This window comes from Phyllobates terribilis, unplaced genomic scaffold (genome assembly GCF_046119375.1).
Source record: "Phyllobates terribilis strain yellow unplaced genomic scaffold, ASM4611937v1 Scaffold_2__4_contigs__length_985480577, whole genome shotgun sequence".
Lineage (NCBI taxonomy): Eukaryota > Metazoa > Chordata > Amphibia > Anura > Dendrobatidae > Phyllobates > Phyllobates terribilis.
The window spans coordinates 174,778,342-174,793,535 of NW_027362762.1; the positions used below are offsets into that span (position 1 = coordinate 174,778,342).

Genomic DNA, 15,194 nt, shown 5'->3' on the forward strand with positions numbered 1-15,194 from the left:
AAATGACACATTATGAGTATTTTGGGCAGTTAATTGCCGTGATGCTTATGGTCCCCACTGTCCGCAAATTAAAAGGATGTCCAAGGCTAATTAAAAATAAAAATACGGTATACTCAATCTCACCTATCAATTCCCCACTGCTCCTCTCCAAGCACTGCCCATGGACTGGATAGGAGCGAAAGGAGATCGGTAAGTGAGAATGTTTTTGCTAATTTTACACCTTAATTGTTTTTTTGTTTTGTTTTTGTTAAATAGGGTTTTGTAGCGTCAGCGTCTCTGCCGAGTCCACCTTTTCCTGGCCGTTCCAGCCACCTGCCCTTTGGGGGTCAGCTGCTGTGCATCCGAGGTCAGTCCTGGTGTATCACCTGGTCTTACTCCCCTGGTCTCTCCTGGGATCACGGTATCATCAGCTGCCGTGCAACCAAGGTCAGACTTGGGGTGGCACTTAGTTACGCCCCTCCAGGCTCTCCTTGGGTCTTGGCACAGTAGTTTCACCACCCAGTCCGTTACAGGTTAGGCAACTTTTAATAGTGATCACTCGAAAGAAAATAACCCCAGAGAATTTTCAATGAATTATCATATATATTGTAGTAAAGCAACAAACTAGTCATGTCATGGTTGTGATTCTGACCTTCTCACTGCCAGCCAAGTCAACCAGGTACAGCTTTCCACTCAGCTTCTGTTCCGTCTCCACATTCTCCTGCTTGATATTGATGAGGAAGATGCTGTGACTACGGGAACTGTGCTCATTCATGTCTGAAAGAGACAACGTGGCACAGTGATAAAACTTATAAAGCGGCACAAGTCCCGTACAGGACATAAAGGATTTCATGTATCTCATCTGAGGATGACCATCCTTCTCTAATTTTTGCTTCTTGTACCCAAAACATACTGAAGGCAGCATCAGTAGCACTGAGAGAGATAGATAGATACTGTTTTTCCCCGAAAATAAAACTTACACTGAAGATAAGCCCTAGCATGACTTTACAGGATTTCTGACATATGCTTGAAATATAAGCCCTACTCCAAAAATAAGCCCTAGTTACAGTCAGGGCCGGCACTGGGGGTGGGGGAGGGGAAAAACTGGGCAATTACCCAGCATCCCCACTTAAGAGCCCCCAGCATTTCTATTCCGAGATTAAGACTACTTAAGGACCTTTGCTAACATCACGGTCATGTGACCATGATGTCACCAAAGATCTTTTAACTTCAGGAGTCTAGAGGAACTGAAGAGGAGACAGGCTAGCATGTACCATATGTGCAGTGTGAGTGTATCTACATGTGTATGTATGTGCAGTGTGTGTATATATACATGTGTATGTACAGTACAGACCAAAAGTTTGGACACACCTTCTCATTTAAAGATTTTTCTGTATTTTCATGGCTATGAAAATTGTACATTCACACTGAAGGCATCAAAACTATGAATTAACACATGTGGAATTATATACTTAACAAAAAAGTGTGAAACAACTGAAAATATGTCTTATATTCTAGGTTCTTCAAAGTAGCCACCTTTTGCTTTGATGAATGCTTTGCACACTCTTGGCATCCTCTTGATGAGCTTCAAGAGGTAGTCACCGGAAATGATCTTCCAACAATCTTGAAGGAGTTCCCAGAGATGCTTAGCACTTGTCGGCCCTTTTGCCTCCACTTTGCGGTCCAGCTCACCTCAAACCATCTCGATTGGGTTCAGGTCTGGTGACTGTGGAGGCCAGGTCATCTGGCGTAGTACCCCAGCACTCTCCGTCTTGGTGAAATAGCCCTTACACAGCCTGGAGGTGTGTTTGGGGTAATTGTCCTGTTGAAAAATAAATGATGGTCCAACTAAACGCAAACCGGATGGAATAGCATGCCGCTGCAAGATGCTATGGTAGCCATTCTGGTTCAGTATGCCTTTAATTTTGAATAAATCCCCAACAGTGTCACCAGCAAAGCACCCCCACACCATCACACCTCCTCCTCCATGCTTCACGGTGGGAACCAGGCATGTAGAGTTCATCCGTTCACCTTTTCTGAGTCGCACAAAGACACGGTGGTTGGAACCAAAGATCTCAAATTTGGACTCATCAGACCAAAGCACAGATTTCCACTGGTCTAATGTCCATTCCTTGTGTTCTTTAGCCCAAACAAGTCTCTTCTGCTTGTTGCCTGTCCTTAGCAGTGGTTTCCTAGCAGCTATTTCACCATGAAGGCCTGCTGCACAAAGTCTCCTCTTAACAGTTGTTGAAGAGATGTGTCTGCTGCTAGAACTCTGTGTGGCATTGACCTTGTCTCTAATCTGAGCTGCTGTTAACCTGCGATTTCTGAGGCGGGTGACTCGGATAAACTTATCCTCAGAAGCAGAGGTGACTCTTGGTCTTCCTTTCCTGGGGCGGTCCTCATGTGAGCCAGTTTCTTTGTAGCACTTGATGGTTTTTGTAACTGCACTTGGGGACACTTTCAAAGTTTGCCCAATTTTTCAGACTGACTGACCTTCATTTCTTAAAGTAATGATGGCCACTCGTTTTTCTTTACTTAGCTGCTTTTTTCTTGCCATAATACAAATTCTAACAGTCTATTCAGTAGGACTATCAGCTGTGTATCCACTTGACTTCTGCACAACACAACTGATGGTCCCAACCCCATTTATAAGGCAAGAAATCCCACTTATTAAACCTGACAGGGCACACCTGTGAAGTCAAAACCATTTCCGGTGACTACCTCTTGAAGCTCATCAAGAGAATGCCAAGAGTGTGCAAAGCAGTCATCAAAGCAAAAGGTGGCTACTTTGAAGAACCTAGAATATAAGACATATTTTCAGTTGTTTCACACTTTTTTGTAAAGTATATAATTCCACATGTGTTAATTCATAGTTTTGATGCCTTCAGTGTGAATGTACAATTTTCATAGTCATGAAAATATAGAAAAATCTTTAAATGAGGTGTGTCCAAACTTTTGGTATGTACTGTATATACATGTGTATGTATGTGCAGTGTGAGTATATATACATGTGTATGTATGTGCAGTGTGAGTGTATCTACATGTGTATGTATGTGCAGTATAAGTGTATCTACATGTGTATGTATGTGCAGTGTGAGTGTATGTATATGTGTATGTATATAAATGTGTATGTGCAGTGTGTGTGTGTGCATTTGTGATGACATGATTATATTTGAATAAATGTTGATTTTTTTGTTCAAGAATAAATGTGAATTATTGTTCATGGAAAAAAATAAGACATCTCCTGAAAATAAGCCTCAAATCATTGATCTTCAGGGAAGATCGATAGACAGACAGACAGACAGACAGACAGACAGATAGATAGATAGATAGGAAAAAAGCAGCACAAGCAAACAAAATGTGAATGGCTGGGTCCCGTCCTCCAGGTAAATACCAAACCTTCTTACATATGGAAAAATAGTAAAGACGGCACTCCAAAAATAGATGATGTATTAGCTCAACAAGAGCTGTGGCAACGTTTCGGCTAGATATAGCCTTTTACAAGGCTTGAAAAAGGCTATATCTAGCCGAAACGTTGCCACTGCTCTTGTTGAGCTAATAAATCATCTATTTTTGGACTGCTGTCTCTACTATTTTTTCCATGTATAGATAGACAGATAGATCATAGATAGATAAAAAATAGGTCCAGCACCAGCAACAGAAAAATATACATAGTATGGTGAAAGTCCTGGCTATTGCCACTATGTGCTATTAAATATTGTTTTACCTTTCAATGTTGGAGTGCTGTTTTAGTTTTTTAGATAGATAGATAACATGATTGGAACAACACCATATATTCAGAGTCTTGGGCACAAAGCCCCCAAACAAATATCCATTTATATTGGTAATATGATGAAAAAATGACAGGCAGCACTCCAAAATTTTCTTGTGAAAAAATATGGACTTTATTAGCCCGGTGTGGTGATGTTTCAGTTGTGAACAAGGGTTAAAGGGTTGATAAAGGTTGTTCACAACCGAAACGTCTCCACACCGGGCTAATAAAGTCCATATCTTTTCACAAGAAAATTTTGGAGTGCTGCGTGACGTTTTTTCATCAGAGATAGATAATTTGCACATACAATATTAGGTATACAATATTGGCACCATGCTCGTCATATCATTGTGAATTGCTATGTTGAGCTGAAAAATGCACTATTGGTAATGTAGTATCTTCCAAATTATATAAAATAGTTAAAGAGAATCCATTACCAGGCTTGTACAAGCCCATCTGAGGGTAATTTGATGTAGGGGCAGAGACCTGACTCAAGCGATACGTCACTTATTAGGCTGCTTGATGCAGTTTTGATAAAATCAATCTTTATGCAGAACTATCAGTTCTCTGAATGGGTATAACCCCGCCCACACCACTGATTGGCAGCTTTCTGTGAACACTGTACATAGGCAGAAAGCTGTCAATCAGTGGTGGGGAAGCGGTTATATTGAGCTCATGAATATGGAGGACTAACTGGCAGCAGGTTAAGTTGTCTAGTGATAAGTTTCTGCTGATATAACAGTGATTTTATCAAAACTACAGCAAGGAGCCCAGTAAGTGACAGATTGCTGGAATCAGGGTCTCTGTCTCTACATCATACTGCTCTCAGATTAGGTAGCAAAAAACTTTTGACAGATTTTCTTTAACAAGAAGAATGTACTACTGTGTGTGCTAATATCAGATACATGGATCACAAGTGAGTCCTCTCCATACACAGTTCACCGAGGCTTCACCTAATAAAAATACAGCATCAGATAACTCATGTCAGCCCTTACTTGTGACAGCGACATGGCGGTTGGACTTTCCTTCATCAATCACATCTAGGATCTCCTCCGGACTGGACACAAAGCGTTCAGTACATCCCTGACATGGGAAGAAGAATGGATCTTGAGAGTACAGTACTCTGCATCAACCAGTCATTAATAGCATGCGGCTCGCTATTTGCAGCAGCTCAGTACACAGTGCACATCGTCTGATAACTTACATATATAACGACCTTATGAGATTATACTGCAACAAATGGAAAAGAAAGACTTATGCCAACTTAATTGAGATAGATGATAACTAGATAGATGATAATTATCTGATCGAAAGGTAATATGAGCACTTCTTTTTTGCAGGATGAGTAGCACTTTTGACTTACACCATTAATTTTACGATATAATCTACTGGATAAAAGGAAAAAAATTCCAGATGAAGTTAAATGGCGAATAGGGAGAGGTGCGGTCAACAAATTTATCATAATTTATGCCCAAGTAAGGGTGGAAATTATTACAAAAAAATGTTCCCCAGTCCATAATGGGAATATATTTTTTATACTTGGAAGCAGCAGCTGAAAGATTCAATTCTCTTAATGAATTTGGTGCATCTGACTCCAGCCGGGCCTTCAGCAATACTAGCGTGCAAAATGTCCGTCTCGGGGCCAAAGTCTATATTGTCACTATCTCGTTTCATCTAGGTTCCCAGCAGTGCAACAGATTTATCATCTATCATTATTCAGTGCACCCTGCTGACCCTGCCCCAGTCTACACAGTAAAGCAAAGAGGTGAGCTGCAGAAAACAGGAACTGCTAGCTTATTGTGCTTTGCTCCCGAAGCCAAAAAGGAAACTGGAACATTATAAAAAAAATGTTAAGGCTATGTTGACATATCCAGTGATCATCCGTTAGAACAGATCCAGCAGCAATCCATTTACTAAAAAGTTGTACAGTTACAACTTTTTTTTATCCAGCTAAAAAAAAAATGATTTCAACTGAATCCATTTTTTTCACATTGAAGTCTATGGAAAACGTATATGTTAATTAGCCATCAGTTTACTTCCATTAGAAACTGATCCAGTAAGCAAAAAACGGATACTTTTCAAATGAAAGAAAAGCGGATGGCTAATTAACAGATCCGTTTTCCATAGACTTCAATGTTAAAAAAATGGATCCAGTTGAAATCAGTTGTCTGCACAACTTTTTAGTAAATGGATTGCTGCGGGATCCATTCTAACGGATGATTACTGGACAAGGAACATAGCTAAAAGGTAATCTGTCAGCAGGTTTTTACTATTTAATCTGAGAGCAGCATAATATAGGAGAATAAAGACTGATTACAGGAATACTAGCTCATTAGCTTAGCAGCTTGCTGTAGTTTCAATACAATAAGTCTTTTATTAGCAGGAGATTATCACTGCCTGACTAGGTCTCATGTGCAGGTCAGTCCAGCTAATCTGTGTAACCCCGCCTCCAGCATTGACTGACGTCTTGTTGACAACATACAGTGTGCACAGAAAGCTGCCAATCAAGGGTTGTCCGTGGTTATAGACAGCTCAGCATTCTGACCTCTGCTACATCTACAGCAAAGAAAACAGGGATTCTATCAAAACTGCAACAAGCAGTCTAGTAAATTATACATTGCTGGAGTCAGGCTCTCTGCCCCTACACCATGCTGCTCTCAGATTACAAAGCAAAAACCTGCTGACAGATTCCCAAATAGACAAGTCAGACAAATAATAAAGCACCAAATATTAAAAACATGTTTATAATAAAAAAATAAAATAAAATAAATAATATGTACATTTCTGTTTAGTAACATTTTATATTAGTGCACACTCTGAGCTAAAGTATCGCTCCTTCAAACCTTCGACCGCAAAAATCGAATGACGACTACAATGAGGATAATGTGCTCATCCTGCAATAGCCAAACAGGACAGAATAATGGTAATAATTTAGGAAAAAGCAGCACTCTGACTCATTATCACCAATGTAGTAATTTACTATGATTGCGAACACTAAATCATCTCTTACTGGGATTTCACAGCTCTTTGTAAAGGGCATAAACTGAGCTGTGAACTAGAGGGAATATTATTCAATTCACAGCATATTCTGACTCGGAGAAATGATGCTAAGTACTGGCCATTGTGCTTCAGACTCGGAGAAACAGCGTGAGATCAATACTTTGTGATCATGGCTTTCAGCAAAAGCCTCTGAAATCCTGTAACCTGCCCACATAACCCTGCAAAAGAAAATGGATTTTCTTCTTCCAGTAATAGGCATTTGGCACTTCAGTACGGGTTGCCCACAGCACTGATATCTATCTATCTATCTATCTGGCTATCTAGCTATCTAGCTATATATATATATTGCATATATTATAAATCAAGGGCTTCCTGCTATGTCCACATTATTTATGTATATTAATTCAGAACCCCAATACACTACTGAAACTAAAGATTATTCCAAATTCTTTTTTTGGGGGGAAATACATGGCTGTAAATTAAATTAATCCACATATATATATACAAAATAAGGCCCACTAATAATTATTAGAGGGCCCTATTTTGGATATATATATTTGTATTTATTTAATCATGATTGGTAAAATTAGCTAAATCAAGGAAGTGGGATAAAATATAATCAAATATCTAAAATGTTGTTTTCCTGGCTACATAGACAAACAAGAACACACAGACATTCAGATTTAAGCACCATTAACTTGAGTGATAAACCCGTCTGTGCTGGTATAATTATGTGGGATTTATTGTTATGATGAGGATAAATCTCATAACATAATAATCATACTTATGAGAAATAAGAACAATCCATAAATGGAAGCATAGGATGGTCAGAAATGATCCTTCAAATGATATGATATACCCACAGTCCATCCTGGCCAGAGGGATCTCATGTCAGATTATCTCCCAATGCGTTTCTTAAATTTAGAATTATCAGAGAAGTTGTGCTGGTTCAGATAATGTCCCTGTCAAGTAGCCAGATGACAAGATGTAAAGCTGCGACAGCGTGTCATGCGTCTGGGTTCAAGCCCTTGATCCTGTGCTTTGTGGTCGGCTTCTCTATCCACTGAGCCACAGCAGATACACCTTTTCTCAGGGTGTTTATTGTTTATTATCCTTGTTTAAGTCTTTTTAGGGTAACAGGTGTTTTCAGTTGTCCGCCCAATCACCTTTCGGGTGCGGCTATATATTCATTCTCCCTGTTGGTATTTCCTTTTGATGATATTCTCATTTGGATGTCCTGCCATACTGCCGTTGTTTATGCCAGTCTGTGAAAGACCAGCTAGGGTTTATCACTCTGCTGATTATGCTTTCACCCTGCACCTATCTTCTGTTTCTTGTTTAAGAAGTAGACAACATACTTTCTAGCAATATACAAATGCACAGGCAACCAGCACTGCAGCGACTCAGTCCTTGTCCACGGGACCCGTGGAAGTGTGATAGACACGCGAAACGGCCGTCGTCCGCAAAAGGTGCCGCTTCCCTGCATTTTTAATGGAAATGGAATAAAAGAAGATTTTATTACATCGGTGTGCCACCTCGCTTTCTTCATGTATGAATTGTGACTTTCTAGCAATATGTACCTTATCTTCTCATTTTGTATTTTGTGGTTTGTTTTAACTCACTCTGGGATCTCTTTCTCAGCTCTCCTTCCCTTCTGTAGGTAAATTGCACTCTGCTCTGCCCTCCGGTTCCTTAGGAGTAACGTAAAGCGCTCAATGGCTTTTCAGGCAGCACAGGTCCGACCTGCCATCATTTAGTCTGTTGCTAGGGCTATTCCAGCCCACGCAGGAACCACTAGTGACTGCGGGGTCAGGATCTCTAGTTTGTACAGGAACCAGCTGGGTCAGTTGCAGTTTCTATTGTTTTACCTATATTTTCCCGTGTGAGTTGTTACACAATAATAACACAGCGGCTGTTAGTGATATAGCTTCACTACACAATATGTCGCTCCCTTCTCTGTTTAGATGGGGAGCGTAAGGGGCTGATCCAAAGACCATGCCGTGTATTTCCTGTTTGGGACCGTGTCAGGCTCCAACTTCACCCATGTTATTTCAGAGCGCCGGAGTAAAGTTGCATCATTTCTGAAGTTCTGAGACATTTTAATGGTTAAAGGGATTGTTCACTACTAGGACAACCCCTTCTCAATCTGAGTGTTAGAACCTTGCTCTTAGGTTTTTTCTATTGCTGGTCACATGACCTTGTTGGCCTATTTAGTCCTGCTCCGCCCTTCTGGCTTTGCTGGACTTCATTGTATTTCTACTCTTTAGCTAGCCGGTGCTCAGTATCTAACTCTGTTAGTTTGCTTGGTCTTCGGACCTCTGTGTTCTATATATATTGTTTGTTCGTCTGTCTGCTACTATTTCTGTTAGGAGGTGTCCATTTTGCTCCCAGTCCCTAGTACTTGTAGGGATTCCTTCCCCACATCTATAGGTCTCCGTACAGACTAGCTGAGGACTTTAGCAGGTCTGATCGCAGGATCAGGTTCCCTGTTACATCGTAGGGATCTAGCTGAGTTCTATCGTAGGGACAGATCTCCTCTCTTTCCTTAGCTCTGGTAGCAGAACATAACAGTAAGTCCAGCCCGCAAATTCTCTAAGGAAAGATTTTTCTGTTCCATCATGGTGTCGGTTCAGGATTTGGCTAAACGCCTGCAGGGACTCTCTCTGGAGGTGGCCGAGCTCCATCAGCACGTGAGTAACTGTTCTGGAGCACATTTCTTGGAGCCTAAGGTACGTTTGCCTGATTTATTTTTTGGTGAACACCAAGAATTTTTTTCATTTAAAAATGCTTGCTTATTGTATTTTCGTTTGAGACCCAGGTCCTCTGGGGATGAATCCCAGCGCGTAGGGTTCATAATGTCACTTTTGCGCAAAGAGCCTCAGGAGTGGGCCTTTTCTTTGCTACCTAGTGATACATGCCTTAGATCAGTAGATAGTTTTTTTTCTGCTTTGGGGCTATTATATGATGATCCTGACCGTGTCTCATCTGCTGAGACTGAGTTGAGACGTTTGAGACAGGGATCAAGTAATGTGGATAAATATTGTACTCATTTCCGTCGGTGGTCTACTCAAATAGGGTGGAACGATTCTGCTCTGAAGAGTCTGTTTCTGGCAGGGCTTAGTGAAAGGGTTAAAGACCTGCTAATTGCTTATCCCACACCTGAAGATTTGCAACAGGCTATGCAATTAGCTATACGGGTGGATAGGAGACTGCGTGCAAGGGTTAATGAGAGCAAATCCTCTGCTATGTCAGTTTCTGGTCATATGAATGTGTGTACTAACAGTGGAGAGCCGATGGAGATTGGAGCGATGGCACCTCGCTCTCAAGAAAAAGACCACAGATTTTCTGAAGGTTTGTGTTTCTATTGCGGAAATTCTGGTCATTTCATTAAAAGCTGTGTGCTTCGTATGAAGAAAGAAAAAAAAATGGTCAGTCATGCCCGTATTGCCTGTTTAAATTCCAAGGGTGTATTTTTAGCTGCTTCCACTATTGCTCAGGAAAAATTAATGGAATTTCGGGTGTTTGTCGATTGTGGGTCTACTCTGAATGTAATTGATGGGGGATTCTTGGAAAAACTCAATTTAAAACCCGAACCTTTGTCATCCCCCATTGCTGTGGTTTCTGTGGATGGCTCCCCTTTGAAGAATGTTACTCTCAAGGTCTGTGAATTTCCCCTCACTATTAATGGTGTTCACCATGAGAAATTGGATTTGGTAGTTTTGAATAACTTGCCTTCTCCGGTGGTGTTGGGATTGCCCTGGTTAAAATTTCACAATCCTGTACTGGATTGGCCTACCAATGAAATTAAATCCTGGAGCCATAAATGTTATGACAAGTGTTGTAACGGGCGCATTGCAGCTGTGGATAGGGGGGAATTGCCTGTTCCTATTCAGGATTTTTGGAGAGTTTTTTCTGAGAAGGAATCGCAGGTTTTGCCTCCCCATAGAGACTATGATTGTACTATTGAATTTGTCCCTGGAGCGACTCTTCCTAAAAGTCGTTTATTTAATCTTCCTATTCCTGAGAGAAAGGCTTTGGAGGAATATATACAGACAAGTTTGGCCGCCGGTCACATTAGGCCCTCTAAGTCTCCTGTGGCGGTTGGATTTTTTTTTGTAAAAAAAAAGGACGGCGGTTTACGTCCTTGTCTGGATTTTCGTGAGATTAACAAAATTACTGTACGCAATCCTTACCCACTGCCATTGATTCCTGATCTGTTTAACCAGTTAGTGGGGGCCAAGTGGTTCTCTAAAATTGACCTTCGGGGGGCATACAATCTGTTGCGCATGAAGGAGGATAACTCATGGGTGAGGTCGGATGATGTTTCCGCGTCCAGACTTATCAGAGCGTTTCACAGGAGATTTCCTGATAAGCCTGGTCCTAGGGGATCCGGAGGATCCTCTTAGAAGGGGGGGTACTGTTAGAACCTTGCTCTTAGGTTTTTTCTATTGCTGGTCACATGACCTTGTTGGCCTATTTAGTCCTGCTCCGCCCTTCTGGCTTTGCTGGACTTCATTGTATTTCTACTCTTTAGCTAGCCGGTGCTCAGTATCTAACTCTGTTAGTTTGCTTGGTCTTCGGACCTCTGTGTTCTATATATATTGTTTGTTCGTCTGTCTGCTACTATTTCTGTTAGGAGGTGTCCATTTTGCTCCCAGTCGCTAGTACTTGTAGGGATTCCTTCCCCACAACTATAGGTCTCCGTACAGACTAGCTGAGGACTTTAGCAGGTCTGATCGCAGGATCAGGTTCCCTGTTACATCGTAGGGATCTAGCTGAGTTCTATCGTAGGGACAGATCTCCTCTCTTTCCTTAGCTCTAGTAGCAGAACATAACACTGAGTACTTGGTCCCAATAAAATAAAAACACATATATTCACCTCCATTGCCGGCGTCGTTTCAGCAGTGTCGGCCCTCGCATTCCCAGGACTCACATGAGATTATTTATGTCACGTGAGCCCTGCGCCTAATTACCGCTGGCGTCACTGTCCTCACCTCCAGACGTTTACGTAATTAACAGGAAGTAAGAGCTGCGGCTGGCCACTCACTTCCTGTTACTTATACGTCTGAAGGTGGGGACAGTGACGCCAGTGCTGACTGGGCACAGGGCTCATGTAACATAACAACGTCATGTGATCCCCGGGAACGCGAGTGCCAAAACTGCTACTACGGCGCCGGCATCTCAGATGAGTATAAGCTTTTTTTATTTTAATGGGGCCCAGCATGGGGAATGAAAAAGGGTTGTCCTAGTAGGGAACAATTGCTTTAATGGTACTGGATAATGGAATAGAGATATTTCTTTTTAATATGAATGTCTGTGTGTTCTTGTTTGTCTATGTAGGCAGGAGAGCGACATTTTAGTTATTTGATTAAAAGGAAATACGGGGCTAAATTAAGCATAACATACTTGCATTTAATAAGCATGAAGATGAAAGGGACAAATGTTCAGCAGCCCGTAGACCACAGTACATCTGCAGCCTTGTCACCACTATGAGACTCAGCTGTTCAAAGCAAAAAAATGATTTGCGGTAATTGTATATTGATTCATTCTGCAACCATCAGCACTGGAGAAATAATGGCGGAAATATATAAGAGCTTTGCAGATACCAGAGTGCTGCAGTGTTGTGTAATCGGACGGGACTGAATATAATTTTGATGGATGGCTTTACTTATAAATTGGAGGGTATAACCTCTATCCTTTGTTTTCTGATACATCATATTCATTGTCCAGCAGAGTAACTAACACATCCTAGAAGCTTCAGTGGTCCCATTATGTTAACACACATACATGTAGTGTTACGGCCCAATTCATCAGGCATTTGCGCCAGCTTTTTGTGTACTTTTTGGTGTTTAAAGAATGTTTTTAATTAGTATCAAATTCTTCTTTTAATTTGCGTCTTTTTTATCTATTTTATGTGTGCTTTGCCATTTTGGGCATGCTATTTGTTTTCCAGATATTTATGGCCGATTCATCAAAAAAAAAAAAATAGTGCAAATGTACTCCAATCCTTCCTTGGAGTGATTTTATTTCTTGTAGTTCAACTTTTTGTGCAAATGTTAGAGCTGCAAGATATTAACAGAAAGGCGGTAATAACAAAAGGCACAAAAAAGGTTAAAGACAAAAATAAAGAGCATTTTTCTTCATCTTGCTCAAAATTCATGAAACGTGTGCGCTATTTTGAAGAATCTGGGGCAACAGAATGACAATGAATACAATATGACAAAAAAGAAAAGTGACTAAAAAAACTCCAAATGATGAATTGGCCCTTAGTGTTGTGAACATATTACCTCCAATTCACCAATACAAAGAACTGTTCGGGCTTGAAATAGCTTCTGTTTAAGGCTAACCATGCACGAGAGAGTTTACAAGGCTGAGAAGGCCAATTTAGACCATTTTTTGCCAACCATTGATGCTTTTTTGTGACCCAAACGAGCGTGACAAATGTTGACTGATGGCAGATATCTGTTCAAAAATTGATCGCCGTATTGGGTTTCTTGGGTCCTTGCTGTAGTTGGAAAAGTGTTTATTCCGAACAACACATCTGAAGACTGGTGCACAGATCATAGCAGAGATGGATAGGTGATTTGTCATTTTAACTTACAGCATTGTTATCAGCAACAACAACCTTCACAGACCAGCCATAAATGACAACTCGTTTAGAAAATGGCCATCAGAAATCATTATTGTGTGGCCAGCTTTACTGGTGGCCTAGTAACACATACTTTATAACCAGTCTGTCCCTGCTGCAATAGAAATCAGATCTCCATGCACTGACCTCCAGGTAAGGTTGTGCTGGGCCTGTGTATATACAGAGCAGCCAACATAACGGGACAGAGCTTCAGAGGAGAGAGGACAGCAACAGGCTGAATCAATGATGAGACTGGAGGTTAGGCAGACATGTTTTCAATAGGAGTAACAACCTCTATCAGGCCGGGGTCCCACGAGCATAAATTGTCTCCTCCAAGACAATCGGATATATTATGATAATGACACTCCGATCAAACTCTGATCTGACTTTGATCAGAGTGTCAGCATAGGATGATTAGATTCAGATGAGAGAATTGTAGCACAGGTGAGAAGATGGAGAACAATATTTTTCCATCTTCTCCATTGTGTGAGTCTGGGAAATCAGCCTGCACTCAGATTTCATGTCAGTTGTTTTCCTAGCACCCATACACTTGAATGGGTGAGTGCGATCCGATCTGTGCTGCAAATCGGTATAAGAAAAAACGCTGATGATCACAGCCCCATAGAATAACATTGGTCCGATATCTATCCGATAAAACATCAGATAGCACTCGTCCGATGTATACGCTTGTGTGAGTGAGCCCTTAGCCTCATTCTGCAGTTGTCTTCCACTAGTGCCAGATCTGAGGAAAGCTGGAAATGTATTTCAACAACCCGCTATTCGCCCCAAGTCCATTGTTCCTCCTTGTCTGCACAACCTGAGCAAGGGCACATTCACTCATCTATGTCTGCTTTGCAGAACTCCAAAAAACAGATCCTTTAAAAACGTATGGCTTCCATCTGCCATCTTTTTACTGGAGCTTCATAGATTGCACGGCTGAGGCTGATCCGCAAAAAAATGGATGAGAATAAGAAATGCTCTGAGTTTAACGTGACAGACATAGATGTGTGAACATTTCCATTAAACAGCACTGTACAAAATGAACAGTACAAGGATAATAAAGACTGATGTGTGAATGTGCCCTAAGAAGAAGTTTGAACGGAGTGGTGATAGGACACCATTGCTTCCTTAAAATTGTATGGGGGTGATGGAAACAGCCATGCAAAATGCTAATTTTGATGGGGATTTGTTTTCTGTGCATTGCAAGGAGCAAACCCACAGTGAAAATGAATGGTTCCACATGATAATGGGCAATCTGGGGACTGCAGCAAACCCTGAAATTGGTACTGACTGTTCTCATTACATGTGTATTGTACTGTACTTTGTTGTGGCTTACTGTTGTGGTGACATTACAATGCATTTCTGAAAATTCTCTTTAATTGAGGATGGATCTGCTAATGATATTTTAATGATAACACTCTTGAGAATGACAGGTCGCATCAAAAGGCAGTCCTGTACAGGCAGCTTTAAGTGCTACCCTGTCTTTAATTATTCGAGGTTTAGATTTGGAGTCCCAGGAGTTGCCCAATTAGACTTCCTGACAATACTTAGGCTTGCACAAGTATAATAACATTTTATGACAGAAAAATTTGAATCTCAAACATTTTGAAGAAAAAACAATTCTGTTTTATTTGTGTGCATATACTGCAGCATACGTTAATATTACAGAATAACCCAGAGGCTCTTGTGTATGCCTTATGTACACCTCTTTAAGTTAATGTGCCATTTGTTTGATTCCCTCTTCTCTGATATGGTTCTCCTAATGCAGACTACATTTCCCATGATCCCACTGGCATAGCTGAGAGTCTTATT

General features: G+C 41.0%; 1 protein-coding gene across 3 annotated transcripts in view; it reads right to left on the minus strand.

Moving 5' to 3' along the window:
* The window catches only part of KIF5A (kinesin family member 5A), a 150,811-nt gene that overhangs the window by 67,310 nt on the left and 68,307 nt on the right, over positions 1-15,194 (minus strand). For all 3 annotated transcript variants that reach the window (XM_073663305.1, XM_073663303.1, XM_073663306.1), the window contains exons 7-8: positions 4,750-4,837; positions 632-756 (exon numbers count right to left, since the gene is read on the minus strand). In XM_073663305.1, the coding sequence (XP_073519406.1) occupies positions 632-756; positions 4,750-4,837 (213 nt within the window). The remainder of the gene's footprint in view (positions 1-631; positions 757-4,749; positions 4,838-15,194) is intronic.